The sequence below is a fragment of the Dermacentor albipictus genome, chromosome 7 (genome assembly GCF_038994185.2).
Source record: "Dermacentor albipictus isolate Rhodes 1998 colony chromosome 7, USDA_Dalb.pri_finalv2, whole genome shotgun sequence".
In the NCBI taxonomy this organism is placed as follows: Eukaryota; Metazoa; Arthropoda; class Arachnida; order Ixodida; family Ixodidae; genus Dermacentor; species Dermacentor albipictus.
The window spans coordinates 142,191,836-142,212,005 of record NC_091827.1 but is presented as its reverse complement, the minus strand read 5'-3'; the positions used below and the strand labels follow the sequence as shown (position 1 = coordinate 142,212,005).

Here is a 20,170-nt window from a genome sequence, read left to right as displayed (position 1 = left end):
CTCGCCGCTCCTTAGGCGCCTGGTGCACCTTGGGGATAGGTGTAGTGTCCATTGCCTCTTGTGAGGCGCCGGACACATGCTCTTGTGAGCGAGAAGTTAGCAGGGAAGGTCCCGTCTTGGAGGGCAAGACCCCTGCGCCCACCAGCCCGGAGGTCGATGGGGTTCCCTGGGGGATTTGGCTGCGCCGGCCATTGCCAGCACTGGAAGGGACCTGGGAGGTTGAGGCAGTCTCGGCTGCGCCCACCTTCGAGGTCGATGGCCCCTTTTCCTCGGTTGGCGGAGCAGCGCTAGCTGCAACCACCGTGGGGGCAGATGGTGTAACTGCCAACTCACTGCGTTTGGGTCGGCCAGCCGCCGGAGGCCGTTGTGATGCTGCCCCCTTACGCGCCACTTCGGCACAGCTGCTCTTAGGCAGGTATGACACCCGCCTACGTGCCTCTTTGAAAGATATGTTTTCTTTGACTTTGATTGTCACAATCTTTTTTTCTCTTTTCCAGGACGGGCAGGACCGCGAATATGCGGCATGCTCGCCATCACAGTTGACACAATGTGGAGTTTTCTGGCATGTTTCGGAGGAATGTTCATTGTCACTGCACTTGGCACATGTCAGCCGGCCTCGACAATTCTGTGAACTGTGGCCGAACCTTTGGCACTTAAAGCATCTAAGAGGATTGGGCACGAATGGCCTAACACGAAGTTTGATATAACCGGCCTCGATGGACTCGGGGAGGACACTTGAACCGAAAGTGAGTATCAGGTGTTTCGTATTGATCTCTTTACCATCTCGCCTCATCTTAATTCGCTTAACATTTATGACATTCTGTTCACTGAAGCCATCCAAGAGTTCAGCTTCAGTGAGCTCTAGCATGTCATCGTGCGAGACAACGCCGCGTGTGGTGTTCATGGTACGGTGCGGAGTTACTGTTATTTGGGTCTCCCCAAATGAGACAAGTTTCGGCAGTTTCTCGTACTGCTTCTTATCGTGGAGCTCCAAGAGAAGATCACCACTCGTCATTCTCGACGCCTTATATCCTGTTCCAAAAACTTCAGTTAAAGACTTCGAAACAAGGAACAATGAAATGTTACGCACTAGTTTGTCTGGGTTTTCTGAGTGAGTCACATGATATCTAGGAAAGTTCTGGACTTGTCCGAAAAACTGAAAGAGATCTTCGGTGCGCCCTCGTTTGTGAGGGCGATCAGGGAGTTTAGGAAAAGCGTCTTCCATAAGTAAAGTAGGGTTTTCAGCCGCGATGCCGACCACCCACCATGGATCCCAACAGGGGGATGCGACAGGAGTTCCTGCAAGGGAAAAGCGCCAGCCGTACATCACTGCTATAACCAAATACAGCATAACCAAGGCTGGCTAGCTACACAAGGTTAACCCTTGCTGCCGGGAGACTAGGAAGTTAGCAGAAGTGAAGAGAAGACAGGAAAGATGAAAAAGGCGAGAGAGAAAGACGAAGATTGGAGAGGAGGACAGGAAAAGGCGACTGCCGATTTCCCCCGAGTGGGTCAGTCCGGGGGTGCCGTCTATGTGAAGCCGAGGCCAAAGGGGTGTGTTGCCGCCGCCGAGGGGCCGTAAAGGTCCAAACACCCGGCATTGGCTCAACCCCCAGGATCCCCTTTTCCCCGGACACGGCTAAGCCGCACACGGCTACACGCGGGAGGGTCCAACCCTCGTGTGCTCGGGTACGTGGTGTCGCAACACACCAAACGCCTGCTCACGCAGACGCCCCTGCGGGGGCGCGGCGGCCAGTTCCGAGTCTCAACAGCTCGAGAACCTCGAATCAGCAGTAAGTGATTGGCGCAAAGCACATGTCACGATAAATGACTGGCGGAAAGAACAAAAAGAAATGAGGACGCTGCTTTCAGAAATTCAAACCGGGATCCGCAACATCGACGTTGCGGTCAATAACCTCAGTGCTAGAACAGACGGGGTTGAAACCCATATAGACAAAATCGAGACTCACATAGGCCTTCGCCCAGGCATGGAAACGATGCCCACCATGGGTCCTACAGTCATTCACCCTAGCCCTATTTCAGGTAACGCACAAGTACAGCACCACGATGGCCAGCCCCACTAACGAGCTCATGGTGTGGCAGTGGAATTGCGGGGCTTCACTAACATCTGTTCCCTGCAAAATATTAGAACATGTCATATTTACTCACTTAGTTAACTTCTTGGAGTCGAATAACTTTTTTCATCCAGCCCAGCATGGTTTTCGTAAACATTTTTCTTGTGAAACACAGCTACTAACATTTACTAATGACCTTCACGCGTTCCTTGATGCCGGCCTCATCACTGATTGCATATACTTGGATTTTGCGAAAGCCGTTGATAGTGTAAACCATGAACTCCTTATACTAAAACTAACCAGCCTAAACATTGACCCTTTAGTACTGCACTGGATACGAGACTTTCTTTCTAACCGGACTCAATTCGTCACGGTGAATGGAACCGATTCCCTGGAGGCACCTGTTTCCGCCGGAGTGCCACAGGGTTCAGTTTTAGGCCCATTACTATTTTTGATTTATATTAATGATTTACCTACTAGCATAGCTTCTTCTGTCTGTCTTTTTGCTGATGATTGTGTTATCTACCGCAACATTTCTAATTACACTGACACAATAATCCTTCAAAGTGACCTAAATAATATTTCTGCTTGGTGTCAAACGTGGAAAATGAAGCTTAACATTCTTAAATGTAAATCAATGAGAGTATCGCGTAATAACATGCCTTGCCCAAACTACCTTCTTCACAGCACGGCGTTAGAATCTGTAACTACCTATAAATACCTCGGCGTACATATTACTAATGACCTTTCATGGAAGTACCACATCGAGTACGTAACATCAAAGGCCAATCGCATGCTTGGTTACCTGAAAAGAAACTTCTCTCTCGCACCCTCATCACTCAAGCGACAGTTGTATATCACTTATGTCCGATCTAATCTCAAATATGCATCATCAATCTGGGACCCTGGCCTTGCAACTCTTACCAATAACTTGGAGGCAATGCAGAATCGCTCAGCACGTTTTATCCTAAGTAACTATCATCGAACTTCCAGCGTAACTAACACGAAATAGATACTTAATCTGCCCCCGCTTGCAAATAGACGGAAACTATCTCAACTTGCATTGTTTCATAAGATCTATCATCATAATCATGTTCTTAGGACCCGTCCGATTAAACCGCCTAATTTTATTTCATCTCGACTTGATCACAACCATAAAGTCCATGTCCCTCACCAAAACACTGCAACATACTCGCACTCTTTCCTGCCCAAAACCAGCCTCGACTGGAACAATCTTCCCGCCTCATTAGTTAACATTACCAACTGTGAGCATTTTCGTGAAGCTCTTTCCAGCGAAATTTAACGCATTCCAACATTTCTTTTTCTTCTCTATGTTGGTTGGAAACTTCATCTTTAGTGTCTCAATCGGCTGCAATGGTGTGTTCTTGCCGTAATCATTGTACAAGCCGTGCATGACAGTGTGAATTTTTGTTATTAGAAATTACATTCATTCCCATTTTTTGAAATTTTTGATTGTGTATGTGCAAATAACTGAACTTATGTTGAATGATTGACCCCCTCCCCTCTATAATGCTTGTATGCCTTGAGGGTACAATAAATAAATAAATAAATAAAGAAGCAACCACTGCTGCAACAATACGTCCGACACGCACAACCCAAACCCGACATCATAATGAGACAAGAAACAGTAGGTACTGTACCAAAGCTTCCAGGTTACACTGCGCATGCCTCACGGATTCCCGTTGAACGCGGACTTGCAATTTTAATTTGGAAAGGGATAGTAGTGCAAGAACACAGTGTAAGCGGCACACATGCGAAAAACATGCTTGTAGAGCTCCTTCCCAATAGAACACACAACCACAGTGTATTTCTCCTCAATGCATATAGTAATCCAGCTCACTCACGGGCTCATTTTTTCTCTCTGTTCCGAGGGGCGCTTGCCTTGGCGGGCACAAACCCGTTTCTGGTGGGAGGAGATTTTAACGCCCCGAACGAGGCCTGGGGCTACGGCTACACTACCGGCAAAGGTCGACGCCTGTGGCAGGACCTGCATGATGCCGAATTGCTGGGTCTCCCGGCCTACCTCGACGAGATCGATGGCCTCCATCACGCCTTGTATGCAGATGACATCGCCCTGTGGGTCAACAAGGGCAGTGACGGTCAGATAGAATGCACCTTACAAGCAGCGGTCTCTGCAGTCGAAACCTACCTCCAAGACACAGGTCTCCGACTATCTCCACTGAAATCGGAGCTGCTCGTCTACCGCCCGCGCCACCGGCCCAAGCCTACAGCCGAACTGCGCCAATGTGACGAGAAATCCTCTATATGCAAGACGGCTCCTGCATTCCCCGAGTCCCGAAGATACGCATCCTAGACATGTATATAACAGCCAACGGGTCAAACATAGAAGCTATTCGCAAAATCGAAGGCAAGGTTACGGCGGCTACCCGCCTGATCAAACACATTACAAACAAGCACACGGGCATGAAGGAGGACAGTGTCGTGCGCCTCATACACTCTGTCGCAATCAGTCACATCACTTATGTGGCTGCCTTCCACAACTGGAATGTCACTGAAAGGGAGGAAATCAACACCCTCATATGCAAAACTTACAAGATCGCCCTTGGCCTACCGAAGTACACAAGCACTGCTCGTCTGCTACAGCTGGGGGTATACAACACGCTCGAGGAAATCGTGGATGCACAAAGAACCTCTCAACTAGAACGCATGTCTCTGACAGCCACGGGCCAGTACATGCTGCAGAAACTCGGCTTCATCTACCACGTCCAACACGGTCAGAAACAGGTCATTCCACCCGACCTCAGCGACACGCTGATTGTCGCCCCTATACCTCAAAACATGCACCCTGAATTTAATCGGGGCCGACGCCAGGCCCGTGCCAAGGCACTGCTGTGCTCCTTGGGTGGAAAGAGGACTACGCGCTTTGTAGACGCCGCAGAATACACACGAGAAGACCGGTTCACGGCGGTAGTCGTAGACGTTAGCTCCCGGTTTACGCACGCGTGTAGTGTCACAACGGAATACCCCAAAACAGCAGAAGAGGTAGCGATTGCGCTTACCGACCCCCTTTGCGAGGTAGTTTTTAGCGACTCACAATCCGCAGTTCGCAACTACGCGTGGGGCGCATTTCCTCTGAAGCTCTCCAGATTCTAAGGAAAGCTGGTCGACAGCACTTCGATAACACCATGATCATATGGTTACCAGCGCACGTCGCCACCCACACCGATGAGGGCCTCATTAACTTGAACGAGGTAGCACACCGCTCTGCGCGAGAACTGACCCGCCGCGCAGAATCGGAGACCGCCTCTTCGAGTTCGGAACTACTGGTTCAAAACACGCGAGAGCGCCTGGTCAGGTACAATGACATCACCAAGCACTACCAGCTAGGCAGGCGGCGGTTGCTGCCCCCACCTCACCCCATGCTGAAACGTCGCCAGGCATCTGGCGACAATTGCAAACACAAACATTCCCCAGTCCGGCGTGATTTCAGCACATTTTCCCCGCGCAATACCCGACTGCTCTTTGCAAATTATGTCAGGAAACTAGAGCGACGCTGTCACACATGTTGTGGGAGTGTCGGGTTACATCAGATACAATGGCAGTAGCTCCAAAGGCTCTTGCGTCGAAGTGGGCCGCTGCTCTGCGCAGCTCCAACCTCAAGACACAAGAGTGGGCTGTCCAGCAAGCCCGAGAGGCGGCGACAAGGCAAAGCCTCGAAGTCCCCTCATGGGAGACCTGAGCCCGGGTCGTCAAATTTGCTGGATTCAAAATAAAGTTGTTTCCATCCATTCACGCTGCCACCTCATCAATGGTGCCCAGCTTGTGCTTACAAGCAACTGTGAACTCATGTTTCAAGTAGGTATGTGCTAATATTCAAAACCTTTGCATAATGAATCGAGTATTGTCTTGTTTGATTCGGTCTTCGAATCGAATCGTCGGTACTTGTAAATGCAAATATTTTTCTAATATTTGAAATCAGCTGCACTCAACATAAAGTTGAAGCAAAAGTACACTAAACTTTCTCCCCAACGGGCATAGCATAGACAGAAAACATGAGAACTCGTGCAGTAAAGCTGGCTACATCGCTCAGGTAGCCATGCTTCACAGGTTTATACAGTGTTCATTCTCATTCTCTGGAGAGTCCAGAGTATGTGATAACACTACTTGTTTGCTCCTGATTTGCCATTTGTGCTTTTAATAAAGAACGCTTCATAACAGCCTCTGTAAAGATAGAAACTCGCTAACATTAACCCTTTGAGGGTCGAATTATTTCGAAAAAAACTTTCCCAGGTGGTCAAATTACTTTATTGCGGATCTTGAATGTACAAGATGTATAAAGCCAAGAATAAATAGCAAAGAAAATTAGGAACAGTATTTTGGTGTCGGCATCACTCAGACCTGTAAAATGTTCAATAGTATTTCAGAGTATGGTACTCCTTGAAACACGGGTCTCTGCACAGCGCCTTATCGCAGTCTGCACACCTAAAATGCGTGCATGTTCTTCTCTTGGAGCGATGAATTGTGCTGGCGCACACATGACATCTCTGCGTGCGGCTGCCTTAGGCAGAGGTCTGAGGCACCCTCTCGCATAAGTGCGTTGCCGCGGAGAGCGAGAATACCTCGTGAGCGGGAGTGATAAACAAGCTAAGAGCAGCGCCAATCAAGGTAGAAATCAACTTCTGCCGCCCCTGCGATTGCGTGCCGACAAAGCGAAAAATCACGTTTCGCGCGCCTCCGTTGCGATCACGCGGAGGAACCGAAACCGTGAAAGCGCTTTGCCGCTGAGAGCGAGAATACCTCGCGAGCGGCTGTGATAAACAAGCTAGGAGCCGCACCAATCAAGATAGAAATCAACTTCCACCGCCTCTGCAAGAGAGTGCCGACAAAGAGGAAAATGACGTTTCGCACGCCTCCGTTGCGATCACGCGGCGAAACTGAAACCACAAAAGGGGTGTTGCCGCAGTCTGCGTGATGCTCTCAAGCTAGAAGTCAGTTCTGTTTATCTCCCCAAGAAGGTAGCACAAATTTCAGATGCTTCTTGTAAGTCCTATGAGGTGGCAGCACCTCCCAGTGAGCACGCATCATCATTATGGCATGAAATTTCGAATGGAGGGTCGAAATTGTACCCGTACGGCATAGACCTTGCAGGACAGAAAACCGCTGCCGTACATGTACGGCAAAAACCTTCAAATGGTTAAGAATACTATGGTTTGAACATCAATGTATATTAAGTGATAATGGCTGTTCATTATTTGAAAACTCTTCGATTTGGTCTCGAAAATGGCTACTCACACAGCCCTAGTTCCAATCCATTCACTTCAACGTTACTCCACTTTGCATTCTTAAGAAATATATGCGTGCTACCTGGTGCTTATCACTGCCACTGAATGTTGCTGCGTCCGTAAAGTCTACTACAAGAATTACTGGAAGGAACTCCGATACTGCAATCGTTCAGCCATCATGATGGTTACCACACACGGATTTGTCTGGTCTTTGTGCTTGTTGCTTCAGATGCTGTTGCGACTGTTTACTATGATGTATCTGCCCTTATTGACACAAATTTCAAAGCAATCCTACTTTTCTAAATGCAGAAGGCAAATGGACTCTACATATATGCACCACCACTGTGAATGCATGCAATATTTCATATGAAATTATCAATTTGCTGAGCCACAAGGCCTTTTGAAGCCAGAAATGAAGAAGTTCAGGCAAACCATCGCTCTCCCGTTTGCTGAATCGCCATGCTTGCAGCTCCTGTAGACACTAGCGCCACACTAGTGTCTCCCTGTAGCAACTTTTGTACAAAACTATAACTTTAAACGGGAGAGACAGGCACTATGTGTCTCACAATGTGTCTAAAGTTTGCGCTCATTCCACGCAAGAATGAATCAACTAGCTCAGCAACATATTCTATTCTGGCTCCCTCTACTTCACATCCATGAGAAAGCATGTGCTCGCATTCTAAACCTTATTTCATCTCGTATTGAAGATGCTTCTGCTCTATTCGATGTTAATGGGCCTCTGTTTGGAACAAGAGTACATTATAAACAAAAGAAGGAGACATGCTGTAGTGAGCGTACTTTGACACAAACATTGAAGTGCAAATTTCGCAGTCATGTGGTGACTCTGCCACAAATGAAAGATGACAGCAACGGTAGAGTGCCCGAGGTGCGGGCCAAGCTCAGGTGGCGCATGCACAGAACAGCAATGCAGACGAGCAAGGTCAGCTACAGGGCGTGTTGTCAGCAGGCTGTGACCAAGCAGGCAGGCTCGAAAGACACACTACCAGTGCACACTGGCCGTGCAGTCACTGGCACAATGCCTGCAACCAGGGTGTCTGCCACAATTCACCCACTGTCCCTTCTTGCCCGACTTCCACTACTGGGACCACCCAAAGGTAGAAGGCCACTTGGGAGCCTTCCAGGATTGTGATCCAGCTCCTGTTGCCAAACTGTGATGACTGCGGTGTCAAAGCCACCGCTTACTGGAGGCAACTCGTGATAAGTGCTCGGCTTGCACCCACTTCGTCCTTCAACAGGACCTCTCTTCCATTATAATCCACCTCTGCATCGATGAACTCCGTCCATCGATGAACTGTGAGAAACTCATTCACCTTTCGTTTTGTGACAGCTACAGCATCAATCATGTGAGAAGGCCTCAGATGCACAGGGACATTCTTACTAAGCCATAGGACTCTTGTTTCGCTTGCTCTTTGGCTGTCACCAAGTTGTATTCGAGTATTGTCCATTTTGTGCCATTTTCCCAATGTGCCACTGCTCTATGTAAAACAAACCATGCATCTTATCCTCAACCTGTCCTCATCCTTCCTTTTCACTTGTCCACATCCAAACAGAATGTGATGAATGTCCTAATCAGTTAACAGTACTGCTGGAATGGTGAAAAGGAAAGAGAGGAGCTGTTCATGCGCAAAGGACAGCGTGACAAAATTAGATAATATTCGTAATCACAAACACACACTTGCAATAGTGGGGTAGAGGAGAGAAAAATGCAAAAACTCCGGAAAAGAGATCAAAGCTATGATAGGTGGCTGTACTAGACCTGCAGTAGGTGTTACACTTTCAAATGTCGGAGTGCTATTTGAACATTAAAACAGGTACTTTTCTTCATCCCATAAGACTCTAGTGTCAGGCCCGACAGGCTCTTGCGCTTAGTAGTGATTCTGTCAAAGGGAGGATTATGTGCACGTTAACACGTTGTATTTATATGCGTTTTTTTAAGGGGTGGGGGTGTTTTCCGAGGCGATCAACCACGCACTGTCTCGCTTTGCATAAGATTCCCCGTGACTTGTTTCTATTGTCATGCACGAGCTTGAAGCCCGGCGTACGTGAACCAAGGAATGGTTGCCAAGTGAAGCAGAAACAGCCAGTGACGACATTTCGCTTTCTTCACCAAATGTACCGCCTGCCAAAGCGTAAGATATCTGTAAGTTAGCTTTCACAAACAATAAAGCTTTTTTTTTTTTTTAGATCGCTTAAGTTGTCTAAGTCGATCTTCAGCCACGAAAAATTTCGTTCACAGACGCGCACTTCTACTGGCGGCCTCGAATTTCTAGCAGCGTCTGTGAATAATCCAAGTAGGCAGGCAGTACACGAAGGCGGGTGTTTCTAGCGACAAAGGCCCGACCAGAGCGAACGTCGCCACGATTGCGCAGGCGTCTGCCAGGCTTCTGTTTCAACCTAAGACGTCAATCAAAAATGGCATTCTGTCATCCCGCGCTTTATATGCTTTCTCACCTTCACGAAGCTTATAGATATCACAGTACCCTCGATGTCGAGCACAACCGCCTTGATGCCGAGCATATTTGTGCACAGCCGCCAGCTTCGCCTTCAGATTTCACAATCACTGAAGAACAGCTGAAAAAGTTGACCTATCGCCCCCGAGTGTTCTGTGGTCGCTGGGCGTGCGCTCATAAAGAACCAAATTGAGAAGGGAAACTGTACCTTTCGCAGTGGTTCGAAAATAAGCAGCGGCAGCGCATGGAACTTACTTAGGCGGACGCCAGATGACGTTGCTCAATCCGGAAGCGGTAGTACACTTTTTTTTTTAGAACAAAATCGAATATGGCCGTTTTTTGCCGGTCGCGTACGCTGGTACGCGCCGTGCTTGTCCTGCCGGCTATGCGGCATGCCTCAATGTTTTCGCTGCCGCGTAGCTGGTGCGTTCTAATTCCCAAGAGCCTCTACTGACGCCCACACAAACAAGCCACAAGTGAGTGAACAGAACGTGCGACTTAATTGGCAGAAGACAAGCAGTGTATGTACAGAAATAAACTTTGTATGTCGAGATACGCTGGAATCATTGACGCGAGCTCGTAAACGGCTCACCATCGTCGTCGCACGTGGTGGTCAGGTTAACGAGTGACAACCAGCAGCGGAAACAGATTGGACAGTGTGCCACCTGTTAGCAGCGACAGTCGCCGTTAAAAATGCCCAAATTGCATTGCGAAGCAATCGGGTGACACAGGCATCTCCTCCCGCAGCTTACACAGCAACATGGACTACCCCGGATTTTAGCCGTTCACTCCTTTCTAACCTGCACGTTTCTTTTCTTTCGGGGGCCGCTAATGTGTGGCTCGCACTTGTAGTCCCACATTGTCTTAATATGGACAAGTCGCTTTTGTGGGCATCACCTTCATCAGCCACTTTTGCGGGCCTTTCCACCCAGCTTCATACACGTCCGACCATGTAAGCACGTATGCTGGTCTCCGTTCGTGCTTAATCGCAGCCGAGAAAGGCCAGTGGCACAATTTGCCCATGGCTGCAGCACGAAAGGGTGAACGGGGAGCACAAATCACGATGTTTGTAAATTGGGAGTCCATGCCTCTGTGCAGACTGTAGGAGCAAATGCTCTCGAGAGACTGCTTCCCAGTGCAACCGACCAGGCCGCAACATTCGAAAAACATAACACTGCAACCGTAACCAAGTGACATAACAGCAAAATTAAACAGCAATCAGTCACCGCATGAGGTTCAGACAATACATTATACATTCCAGTGGTCACCCATCCCTCATGTAATACCCCACATTGGGGCCTTTGAGGTAATAATAAATAAATAATAATAATTAGCGACGAACCATCTCACAGGCATAATGCTTGCCTTTGTCGTATGTGGTGGTCTGGTAACGTGCGACAACCAGTGGTGCAAACAGATTGGACAGAGCCTCGCACCTATTTGAACCAACAGTTGCCGTTGAAGATGAGCAACTTCCATTGCGAAGCAATCAGATGACGCAGGCATCTGCTGCCGCAACCTAAATTGTGACCAGTGATTACTAAATAGTGATTACTAAATAGTGACCAGTTTCTTTTGTAAGCCAGATTGCATGTATTTGACATTGCTTACTGACTCTTACTTATTCTCGCTGTCCGATACAAGCATATGCACTGACATATGTTTTCAAACAAAACTATTGCGTGGATGTTTGTCGTGGAATAATATTATTCGCAACTCAAATCAACATTAGGGGGCGCTGCGAAGCCTGGCCCGGTGAAAGTGAAATTTGGTTGTCAGAAATACGTGAGAAAAAGAAGGCCGCACCTAGAATATTTTGGAATCACATAAAATTATTAGGCAGGAAGTCAGCAACAATACAACAACATATCCTAGACGAAGATGAAAACAGACTGGAAGGAGAAGCAGCAATAAATTACATCCAAAAAGTAACAGCCGAATCTTTCCAGGGCAAGGACGAGGTTGTATTTGAAGAAAAAAAGAGCATGAAAGAGACCCAAGGGGGAAAGGAGCTAGTGCTTACAAATTTAAACTGGAAGAAAGCGGAAGAGAAAATTCCTAAGCGCACAGCCACAGGGCTAGACGAGGTTCCCGTTAGGCTGATAAATGAACTGGGACCAAAAAGTAAGGAAGCTCTCGTGAAAGCAGTTGAAAAAACTTTAAAAGACAGACGAATACCAGACAGTTGGCGACAAAGTAGAATGAATTTAATTTATAAAGGTAAGGGGGAGAAAGACAGAATTCACTCGTATAGACCGTTGACCATTACATCGGTAATATACAGGCTAGCAATGCAGGCAATCAAATTAAAGCTTCAAGCATGGGCAGAAAATAATGGCATTTTGGGAGAGCTTCAGAATGGCTTTAGAATAGGTAGGCGTTTGGATGATAACTTGTTTGTTCTTACTCAGTGTATTGAAATATCAAAAGCAGAAAGCAGACCGTTGTATGTGGCCTTTTTGGACATTACAGGAGCATACGACAACGTAGACCGCAGCATTTTGTGGGATATTCTGGAAGGGGAAGGCTTAGGTAACGATTGTATACAGCTTTTGAGAGAGATTTACCTAGAAAATACTGTTTGCGTTGAATGGGAAGGGATGAGGAGTGCGGAGAAAGTTCATATCAACAAGGGACTGAGGCAGGGGTGCCCTTTATCCCCGCTGCTGTTTATGATGTACATGGTAAGAAGGAAGTAATATCGGGTTTAATCTCTCATACAAACAGGCAGGTACAGTAATAGTGCAGCAACTCCCAGGTTTATTTTATGCGGACGACATTAGAGAGTTTTAGCCCAGCGGGTTTACGGCCAGCGGAGCGGAGCGGTCTCCGCCGTTGCGCCAGCGGAGCGGCTCGTGAAAAAAGAATTTTAGCCCAGCGGATCACCCGCTCGAGCGGGGTAAAGAGCGGGGCGCTTTGCTGCCCCACCTAGTGGTTCGAATAGGAGTTACTGAGAAATGAAATTGAATCACGCTTGCTTTTATTATGCAAGAAATGTTGAATAAAGATATATTACAAGTTCTCAGTGCATTATTTGTTAACAATGTACTGAGTACTAATGTACGGGTCAGCGCGGCAGTCGCCGTTTTCGATGCAGAACTGCCGGCGTTCATGTTCGCGGCGTCTTGCATTTCCCATACACGCCCGCGCGCGCTTACGCGGAGTGCTTTCCAGCGGGCGTAAACGCATCTCCGTAAAACCGCTGGCCGCCTCAGCGTGGTGCGCATGCGCAGTTGCGTCTCCGCTCGCCCGCTCCGCTCCGCTGGCCGTAAACCCGCTGGGCTAAAACTCTCTGTTGCTCGCAAACAAGCAAAGTGATTTGCAACGTCTGGCTAATATCTGTGGACAGGAAGGCAACAATTTAGGTTTGAAATTTAGTGTTAGAAAATCAGGTGTTATTGTATTCAATGAAAACAGTGAACAGACAGTGGAGATACAGGGCCAAGAAATACCTCGGGTAACAGAATTTAAATACCTTGGTATATGGATAAACGAAGGCAACGGATATATGGAAACACAGGAAAAAACCATAACAGTCAAGGGGAAGAGAAATGCAGCCATAATGATCGAAGCACAGAGCGCTATGGGGATACAATAGGTACGAGGTCCTCCGAGGTATGTGGAAAGGGGTAATGGTTCCAGGACTTACTTTTGGAAATGCGGTTGTTTGCTTTAAATCAGGGGTACAATCAGGACTCGACGGGAACCAAAGGTCAGTGGGTCGCCTCGCATTGGGCGCTCACGGGAAGACTACAAATGAAGCTGTGCAAGGGGATATGGGCTGGACTAGTTTTGAAGTGAGGGAAGCTCGCAGTAAAATTAAGTATGAAGAATGGCTGAGGAATATGGAGGAAAGTAAATGGGCTGGGAGAGTGTTCAGGTATCTGTACAGGCAAAACATTGGTTCACAGTGGAGGAAAAGAACTAGGAAGCTTACCAGCAAGTATGCGGCCTGTGGGGTGGGCAACACAGCAACAAAGAAGGTCAAGCGGAAAGTCAGAGAGGCTGAATTAATCTCATGGGTGGCGGCAATGGAAAAGAAACCTGCCATGAGTAACTATACTTAAGGGGAAAAAACGAAATTAGGAAAGAAACCATTTATGATAACTCGAAGGGAAGCTCATTACTTTTCGTAGCGAGATCGGGATGCCTTAGAACACGCACCTATAAAGCGAGATATAAGAAGGAAGAAGAAGCATGTGCTTGCTGCGGTAAAGCTAGGGAAACGACGGAGCATATTTTATTAGAATGTGAAGACGTCTATCCAGCGGTCGATTTAGGCACCACTGGCCTCCTAGAAGCCCTTGGGTTCAGCGGGAGCAGTGGTAAGGCCAAAGCAAAGGCGGTAACTGGTGACACGCGCGTGGTAGAAGCGAAATGCCATACCAAAACGCTGCTGCCACGCACGGAAGTGACGTCACAGTTATGATGACGTTGTTTAAACAAGTAAGGCGTGTTCCGGTTTATAGTTTTGCGCGCGCGCTGCTAGAGCTGCTTCAGCGTTTCAGCTTAGCTAAAACACAATTTTACGGTTTCTTACTGTGTTGTGTGATAGAATGTTGTTCTAGTTAGTTGCGCTGGAAGAACCGGATGGTGTTCGAGCTTGTGATCTCGAGCCACACTTGGGCGCAACGCTGGTACAGTGAACTAGAAGCAAGAAAGTATTCTAGTACACTGTAACGCTGGAGCAGCTCGTTTCTTTATGCCTTGGAGCGCGTTTATGGTTGGTAGTGTGGTCTTGTGCAGCCCCTGTTATGTTTTTCAGTGCTGTTGCTCTTGTTTGTTGAATTTACTGATGTGAATGGAGCATATGTGGGCTCTCAGTTTGGCAGAACTTTTTGCTGTTATGGTAAAAACGTTTAAACTCGTTCCAAATGCTTGTTGCTGCAGTTGCCGCTTAGTGTTGTGCATCGATCGCGAAAAAAAAAACAAATGTTTCATCCTTCGTAGGATTGCTGTTGCAGATATCGCCTAAGTAAGTGAGCTGTTGCAATTTTTATATGGCACTCGATGTCGCATTTACCTGTACTGTTTCTTGTCTTGCATGTTCATACTGTTCCCTTGTTTATCAGATTTTGGCGGCTAGCGAATCGCGACTTGCTTGAGCACCTGCTCGCCACAGTTCTAAAGGAACATGTTGAGCAACCCCAATGTTAACTATGAAGACAAATATTGCAGAACGTGGCCCAGCCGCTCATAGTTCTACTTTGGCTCAATACATCGACGTCAATGCCGACGCGCACCACTTCTGCGTTTTCGAGCTCTAGAGCTGTGTGTCGACGTGGTGTCCAAGGCCAAACAGACATCCGACTTTGCCAAAAGGCGTACACACAACTTAAAGAATCTCTACATACGACACACCCTGCAATATGCATGATCCGTGTCGGCACCATATGCAGTCGGCGCTGTGCTACCACGACTCTTCGAAACCGACAGTCCAAATGAGGCGACATGTCGTGCTGTTTCGTGGATGCAGCACAGTGCGTTCGAAGCTTCTGTAGCTTCGTAACGGCAGCGTTATTCGTACTCGCCGATATTACACAGTGACCCAATATGCAGTCGGCGCTGTGCTACCACGTCTCTTCGAAACCGACAGTCCAAATGATGCGACATGTCGTGCTGTTTCGTGGATGCAGCACAGTTCGTTCGAAGCTTCTGTAGCTTCGTAATGCAACGTTATTCGTACTCGCCGATATGACACAGTGATTCAATTCTACAGTACACACCACACAGCCACAAGGAATCGCAACAGTCCTCCCATTGCGTGCACGCGTGTGTAAGCGCCGACAGTCATTTTCGATTTTGAAACACAGCACAAAATAAATGCTTTATTTATTTAGGCGTAGTGTATTTAACAACAAAACGATAACGTTAGCATTTCATGTATTTTTTACTAAGTTTTCTTCTTGTGACGTCATCATGCGTGGCAGCAGCGGACTCCACTTGGGGTCGTCTGCTGCCACGCGCGTGCACCCAGCGCCGGCCTAAAGCAAACAGGTCCGCAATAGACATCAGTAAGAGGCGATTGGAGGATTGGTGGAAGAAAAGTAGGGAAACGACAAAGGACGGAGACGTACAAAAGCACAGTTCGCAATAGGGTATCAGAAAATTTGGACGTGGTAGTCCATAGTGTGTTTTTTTTTTTCATTGGTTAACCTAGGTAGGATATTAGACCATAGAGTTAGTAGAACAACTCTAGAGGAAAAGCTGGGCCGGAAAAGTGGGAACCTCTAGGGCGCCGCCCTGTTGCTACTGGTCAATGTGGCCAGCGCAATTACTATTGAAAGAGCTGAGAACAAAATTATAATATGTGCAGTTTTGTTGAGCGCTTCACCGCACTGCATGCAAGCATTGCCGTAAAGCCTGTAGTATAAATAGGGTTTCATGAAGTCAAATTAATGCGCAAACCTCGCACTTGTTGTGTACAAGGTAAATAAAGAATTCGTTGCCATGTCTCCGCAGTAGTTGGTCACGTTGATTTGTGTGAGCATATTGGTTCATGTGCCCCATCTACCTCTGTGATGAGAAAATAAGCAAGAATATCAGCTGCTATGTGTCGATGCATATGCTTTTTATTACAAGGTGTAGGAGCAGTACATCTTACTGCATGAGTAAACCACTCATGGAAACAGTACGTTCCTTGAACATTGTAGCTATTTAGTAGCCTAGGAAGCGCGCTATATTGGAAGTTGCAATTTTTTTTCTGTTCGCAAAATTCAATAACTCAAAATTGCTTTTGCTAAAAGCAAAAAAATTATAAATTTCGCAATGATATGTGTGCTGCGTCAGTGAGTTAAGTAGGCAGCACATAATTAGGCTAAACCAGAGGAATATCTGCAGGTAGGGATTTATACAAATGTACAGAGTATTTAAAAAAAAATTTTCTCAAATGTTTTCAGTGTGGAGTAAGGAGTTGCATATGCGCCCAGCGCTGATTTCCAGCGCTTAATTTTTGTTGAACCTTGATGTAACAAAGACGTAACACTCAGCACTCTATTTTGTTACATCAAATTTTTTTTTCACAATGGAACACTGCATTCTAGTATACGTGCCGCTCATGCGCCCCAAAATTTTGGCCCCTCTAGTCACTGTTTTAAGTCACTGTTCTCTAAGTTTCGTCCGAAACTTAGATATCGCTACTTAATTCTAACACTCGTGAAACCAGCAGCCACGTCGGCATGCCGCCTTTACACCGGCCGCAAATTAATTTTTAAAAATGTGGCACGCGTGGGCCGTGTATATGCACTCTGCTGCGCGCGGACAGCCATATGCACGGGCACGGCCGGGCAAGAGACGCGCGCTCTCATACCCTAGCGCGCACTTGATCATGGGACGTGGGCAGCGCGCATAAAGCTGCCATCCTTCTCGGCTCACCCTCGCACCCTTTCATTCGCAACATGTGGGATGCAACGGGGCACTATAATTTTTGTCACACTTGGACTTTAAACCAAACATCAGGGCGATGGCAAAAATTCGCTTAGGGGTGTCCAAAAATTGCTATCGCAATAATACACTATGGAGAAAGGTATTATGTAAATTATCTGTGGATGGGTCGAAACCCCCTAATTTCCCAAACATGCACCCATCCACTGGCACGCTGCACACATGGATCCCGCGCGGCACGCTGCATCATTAAGGCGTATCGTTCTTCTCTAGCTCTATGATCATTTCTGCAGTAGTCACTTGGCGAGAAGCTTAATTTCCAACCTATGGGCAAGTGTCGTACCTGAATTTCGAAAGTACACGGACCATATATATGTTGGCAAAATAATCGGAACTCACTATTTAGACTCGCCAAAATTATACTTAGCTGCTCACTTGAACTCATAAGAATATACTACTCAGCCGAGCTCACTCGGGCTCAAACTCGCCAAAATACTGCTCAGCTGGGCTCACTCAAACTCATGGGATGATCTGAGGGAGTTGACTCATCAGTGAGTTTGCCAGCGTATGATGTGTGCTGAACCACAAACCTGGCTTTCTTGAATAAAAACAGTTGGTCACTGCAGCATATGGATGCACATAAGTGTAATTCAGAGAGCGTGGCATTGTAAAGGCTGCCACAGTTACCATGCCATGCTGCAGCTCATTTCAATCATGTCAAATGCAATACCCCTGCCAGCTTTTAATCAGTCGATCAAATGTGATTGCTATTTATCTCATCACAACACCTCATTTTCCTGCCTAAGGCTTTGGGTGAATTTTCCTTGGCATCCATTTTGTTACTCTAACAGGTTACCAGTTATCTGTTGCCTATACGAAATTTGAAGTTGTGCACATGTCATGTGGACTCCATGCCAAACTCGTAGTACTGCATGCGTTTTTGCAGTTAGGTCTAGAGTTACAGAATCGCATGTGCGAGTTACTTTAGTTAGCAACTGTAGCTTTGGAACAAACACGTGCATGAGAGGGTGCTTAAGTGTTACCTGTCAAGACTGACAGCACCAAGGCAACTTGTGCAGTAAAGGCATGGGCAGTATAAGCCCACAGATTTTACTAAGTGTGGCTGAGGTGATGCGTCTAGACTTCACTATGAAGAGAGCCAAATGAAAGGTTGCCTATCCATCATACCTATTCTGGAGCCTTTTCTTGAGCTTTTCTAAAACATTAAGCTCAGCGTGTATACTTTATCACAGCATAATTATTACATGTGATATAAAAGATTGTATTATGCAGTTTCTCCAACTCTTCGTGAAGGCATCTATCCATAGATTAAACAGGAATAGGCTCAATGTTGACATATCTCCACAGCAGCATTTCCAGGACCTCGTGCATCACAGACATTACTTAATTAAGTGAACTCCAAAAGTGAAGCTCTTCGTTAACATTGGCTAAAATTGTATTTATATATAGCAAAGTGATAATGCATAAATCTGTATGTCATGACAGAACACTTCGTTTCTCACGGACTTCAGTTTACAATTGTTTTCAAGATCAGGAAAATTGTGCAGTGTGCTAGTTGGTTCAACATACTTAACACTGTTGTGCGGAGTGACGAAGGGACAGGACTTGAGTGAGAAAACAACAGACACCTGAGCACAAACTATCAACTGGTGATTATCACAAGACTGATTCTGCTGAAAAGTAGGAACCAAAGGAAAAGACAAGTCGTGGAAGCATACAACCTCAAGGTGGACCCACAGGGCTCATGTGTCAGCCCGCCGTCTAGTTCACTCAGCAATAAAGAGATTAGCATAATCGCTGACAATAGAGGGTGTAGGTAGACCGGGAAGAGGACTCCTGTGCATGCGTGTAGGCTTTATGTACGCTTCACTTGCAGAAAAATAAACCAGTTCATAGTTTGCGCTCAGGTGTCATGTGTTGTTTTCTTGCTCAAATCCTGACCCTTCATCGCTCTGCGCAAGTGTTAAGTTTTCAGGTTGTTCACTATGTGATGTAGGAAGGGTAAAATTGATGGGAAATCCCAATATTCTCGGGCATATCGCGAAAAATATGGCCCAGGTCAAGTGTCATTTTAGGCTTCACTGTCCCCATATATAGGGCAAATAGTAATAGTTTGAGAGAGAGAGAGAGAGAGAGAAAACATTTATTTATCATCAGTTTGGGCGACTTCCTCGCAGGGTGGAGCCCTTAGTTCAGGGCCCCATTGGCTCGCGCCACTCCACGTGCCCGCCGGATCAGCCGTCGCTGCTCTTGCGGGTCTGAGCTGGTCAGCGCAGTCTCCCAGGAGGAAGGGGAAGGTGAAGGAATAGGGGAGTAGCCCGGAGGGTGTGGGCATTCCCAGGTGCAATGATATACTGTGGGTTTTGCTCCACAATAGGGACAGTATGAGGGATAGTGTGTGGGGTGGAAGAGGTGAAGATAAAAGAGGCAGGGAAATGAATTAGTTTGAAGTTGTCGCCACGCGACGGCATCTTCTCGATTAAGGGAATTATGTGGTGGAGGGAAGTGTCTCCTGGTGTCTCTGTAATATTGTAGAGTTTCAGTGTAGGTCATTGGTTCTGTCGGTGCGTCGTCTGGGTTGGACAGCTCTTCCAATGGCGCCCGGTTAGCAAGCTCTCGGGCTACCGCATTAGCGCGTTCATTACCATGGAGAGAGGCGTGTCCAGGTGTCCAGACGATACGCACCCTGTGTAACGCTGTGGGGTGTAATGATGTAAGGATGCGGTGTGTGTAGGGTGTCACCTTCCCTTGTGCCAAAGTCCTGCAGGCGGTCTGAGAATCTGTGACCACTGTGATAGGTCCATCCGGCGCCGGCATGGTTGAAGCGTGTACGATGGCTAGGGCAATAGCAGCTTCTTCCGCCGTGCCACTGTCCACAGTGTTGAGCGTGGCCGAAGCTCTCAGAATGTCTGCACTATCTAGTACGACCAGACATAGGGCGCGTTTCTGTGGGTAG

General features: G+C 47.2%; 1 protein-coding gene across 2 annotated transcripts in view; it reads right to left on the bottom strand.

The window, feature by feature from the left end:
- Positions 1-10,006, bottom strand: part of Enoph (enolase-phosphatase E1) — a 283,836-nt gene extending 273,830 nt beyond the window's left edge. The window contains exon 1 of one of the 2 annotated variants that reach the window (XM_070521118.1): positions 9,812-10,006. In XM_070521118.1, the coding sequence (XP_070377219.1) occupies positions 9,812-9,877 (66 nt within the window). In that variant the 5' untranslated portion in view covers positions 9,878-10,006. The remainder of the gene's footprint in view (positions 1-9,811) is intronic. The other variant, XM_070521117.1, reaches the window with a different exon arrangement.
- Between the last annotated feature and the right edge of the window lie 10,164 nt (positions 10,007-20,170).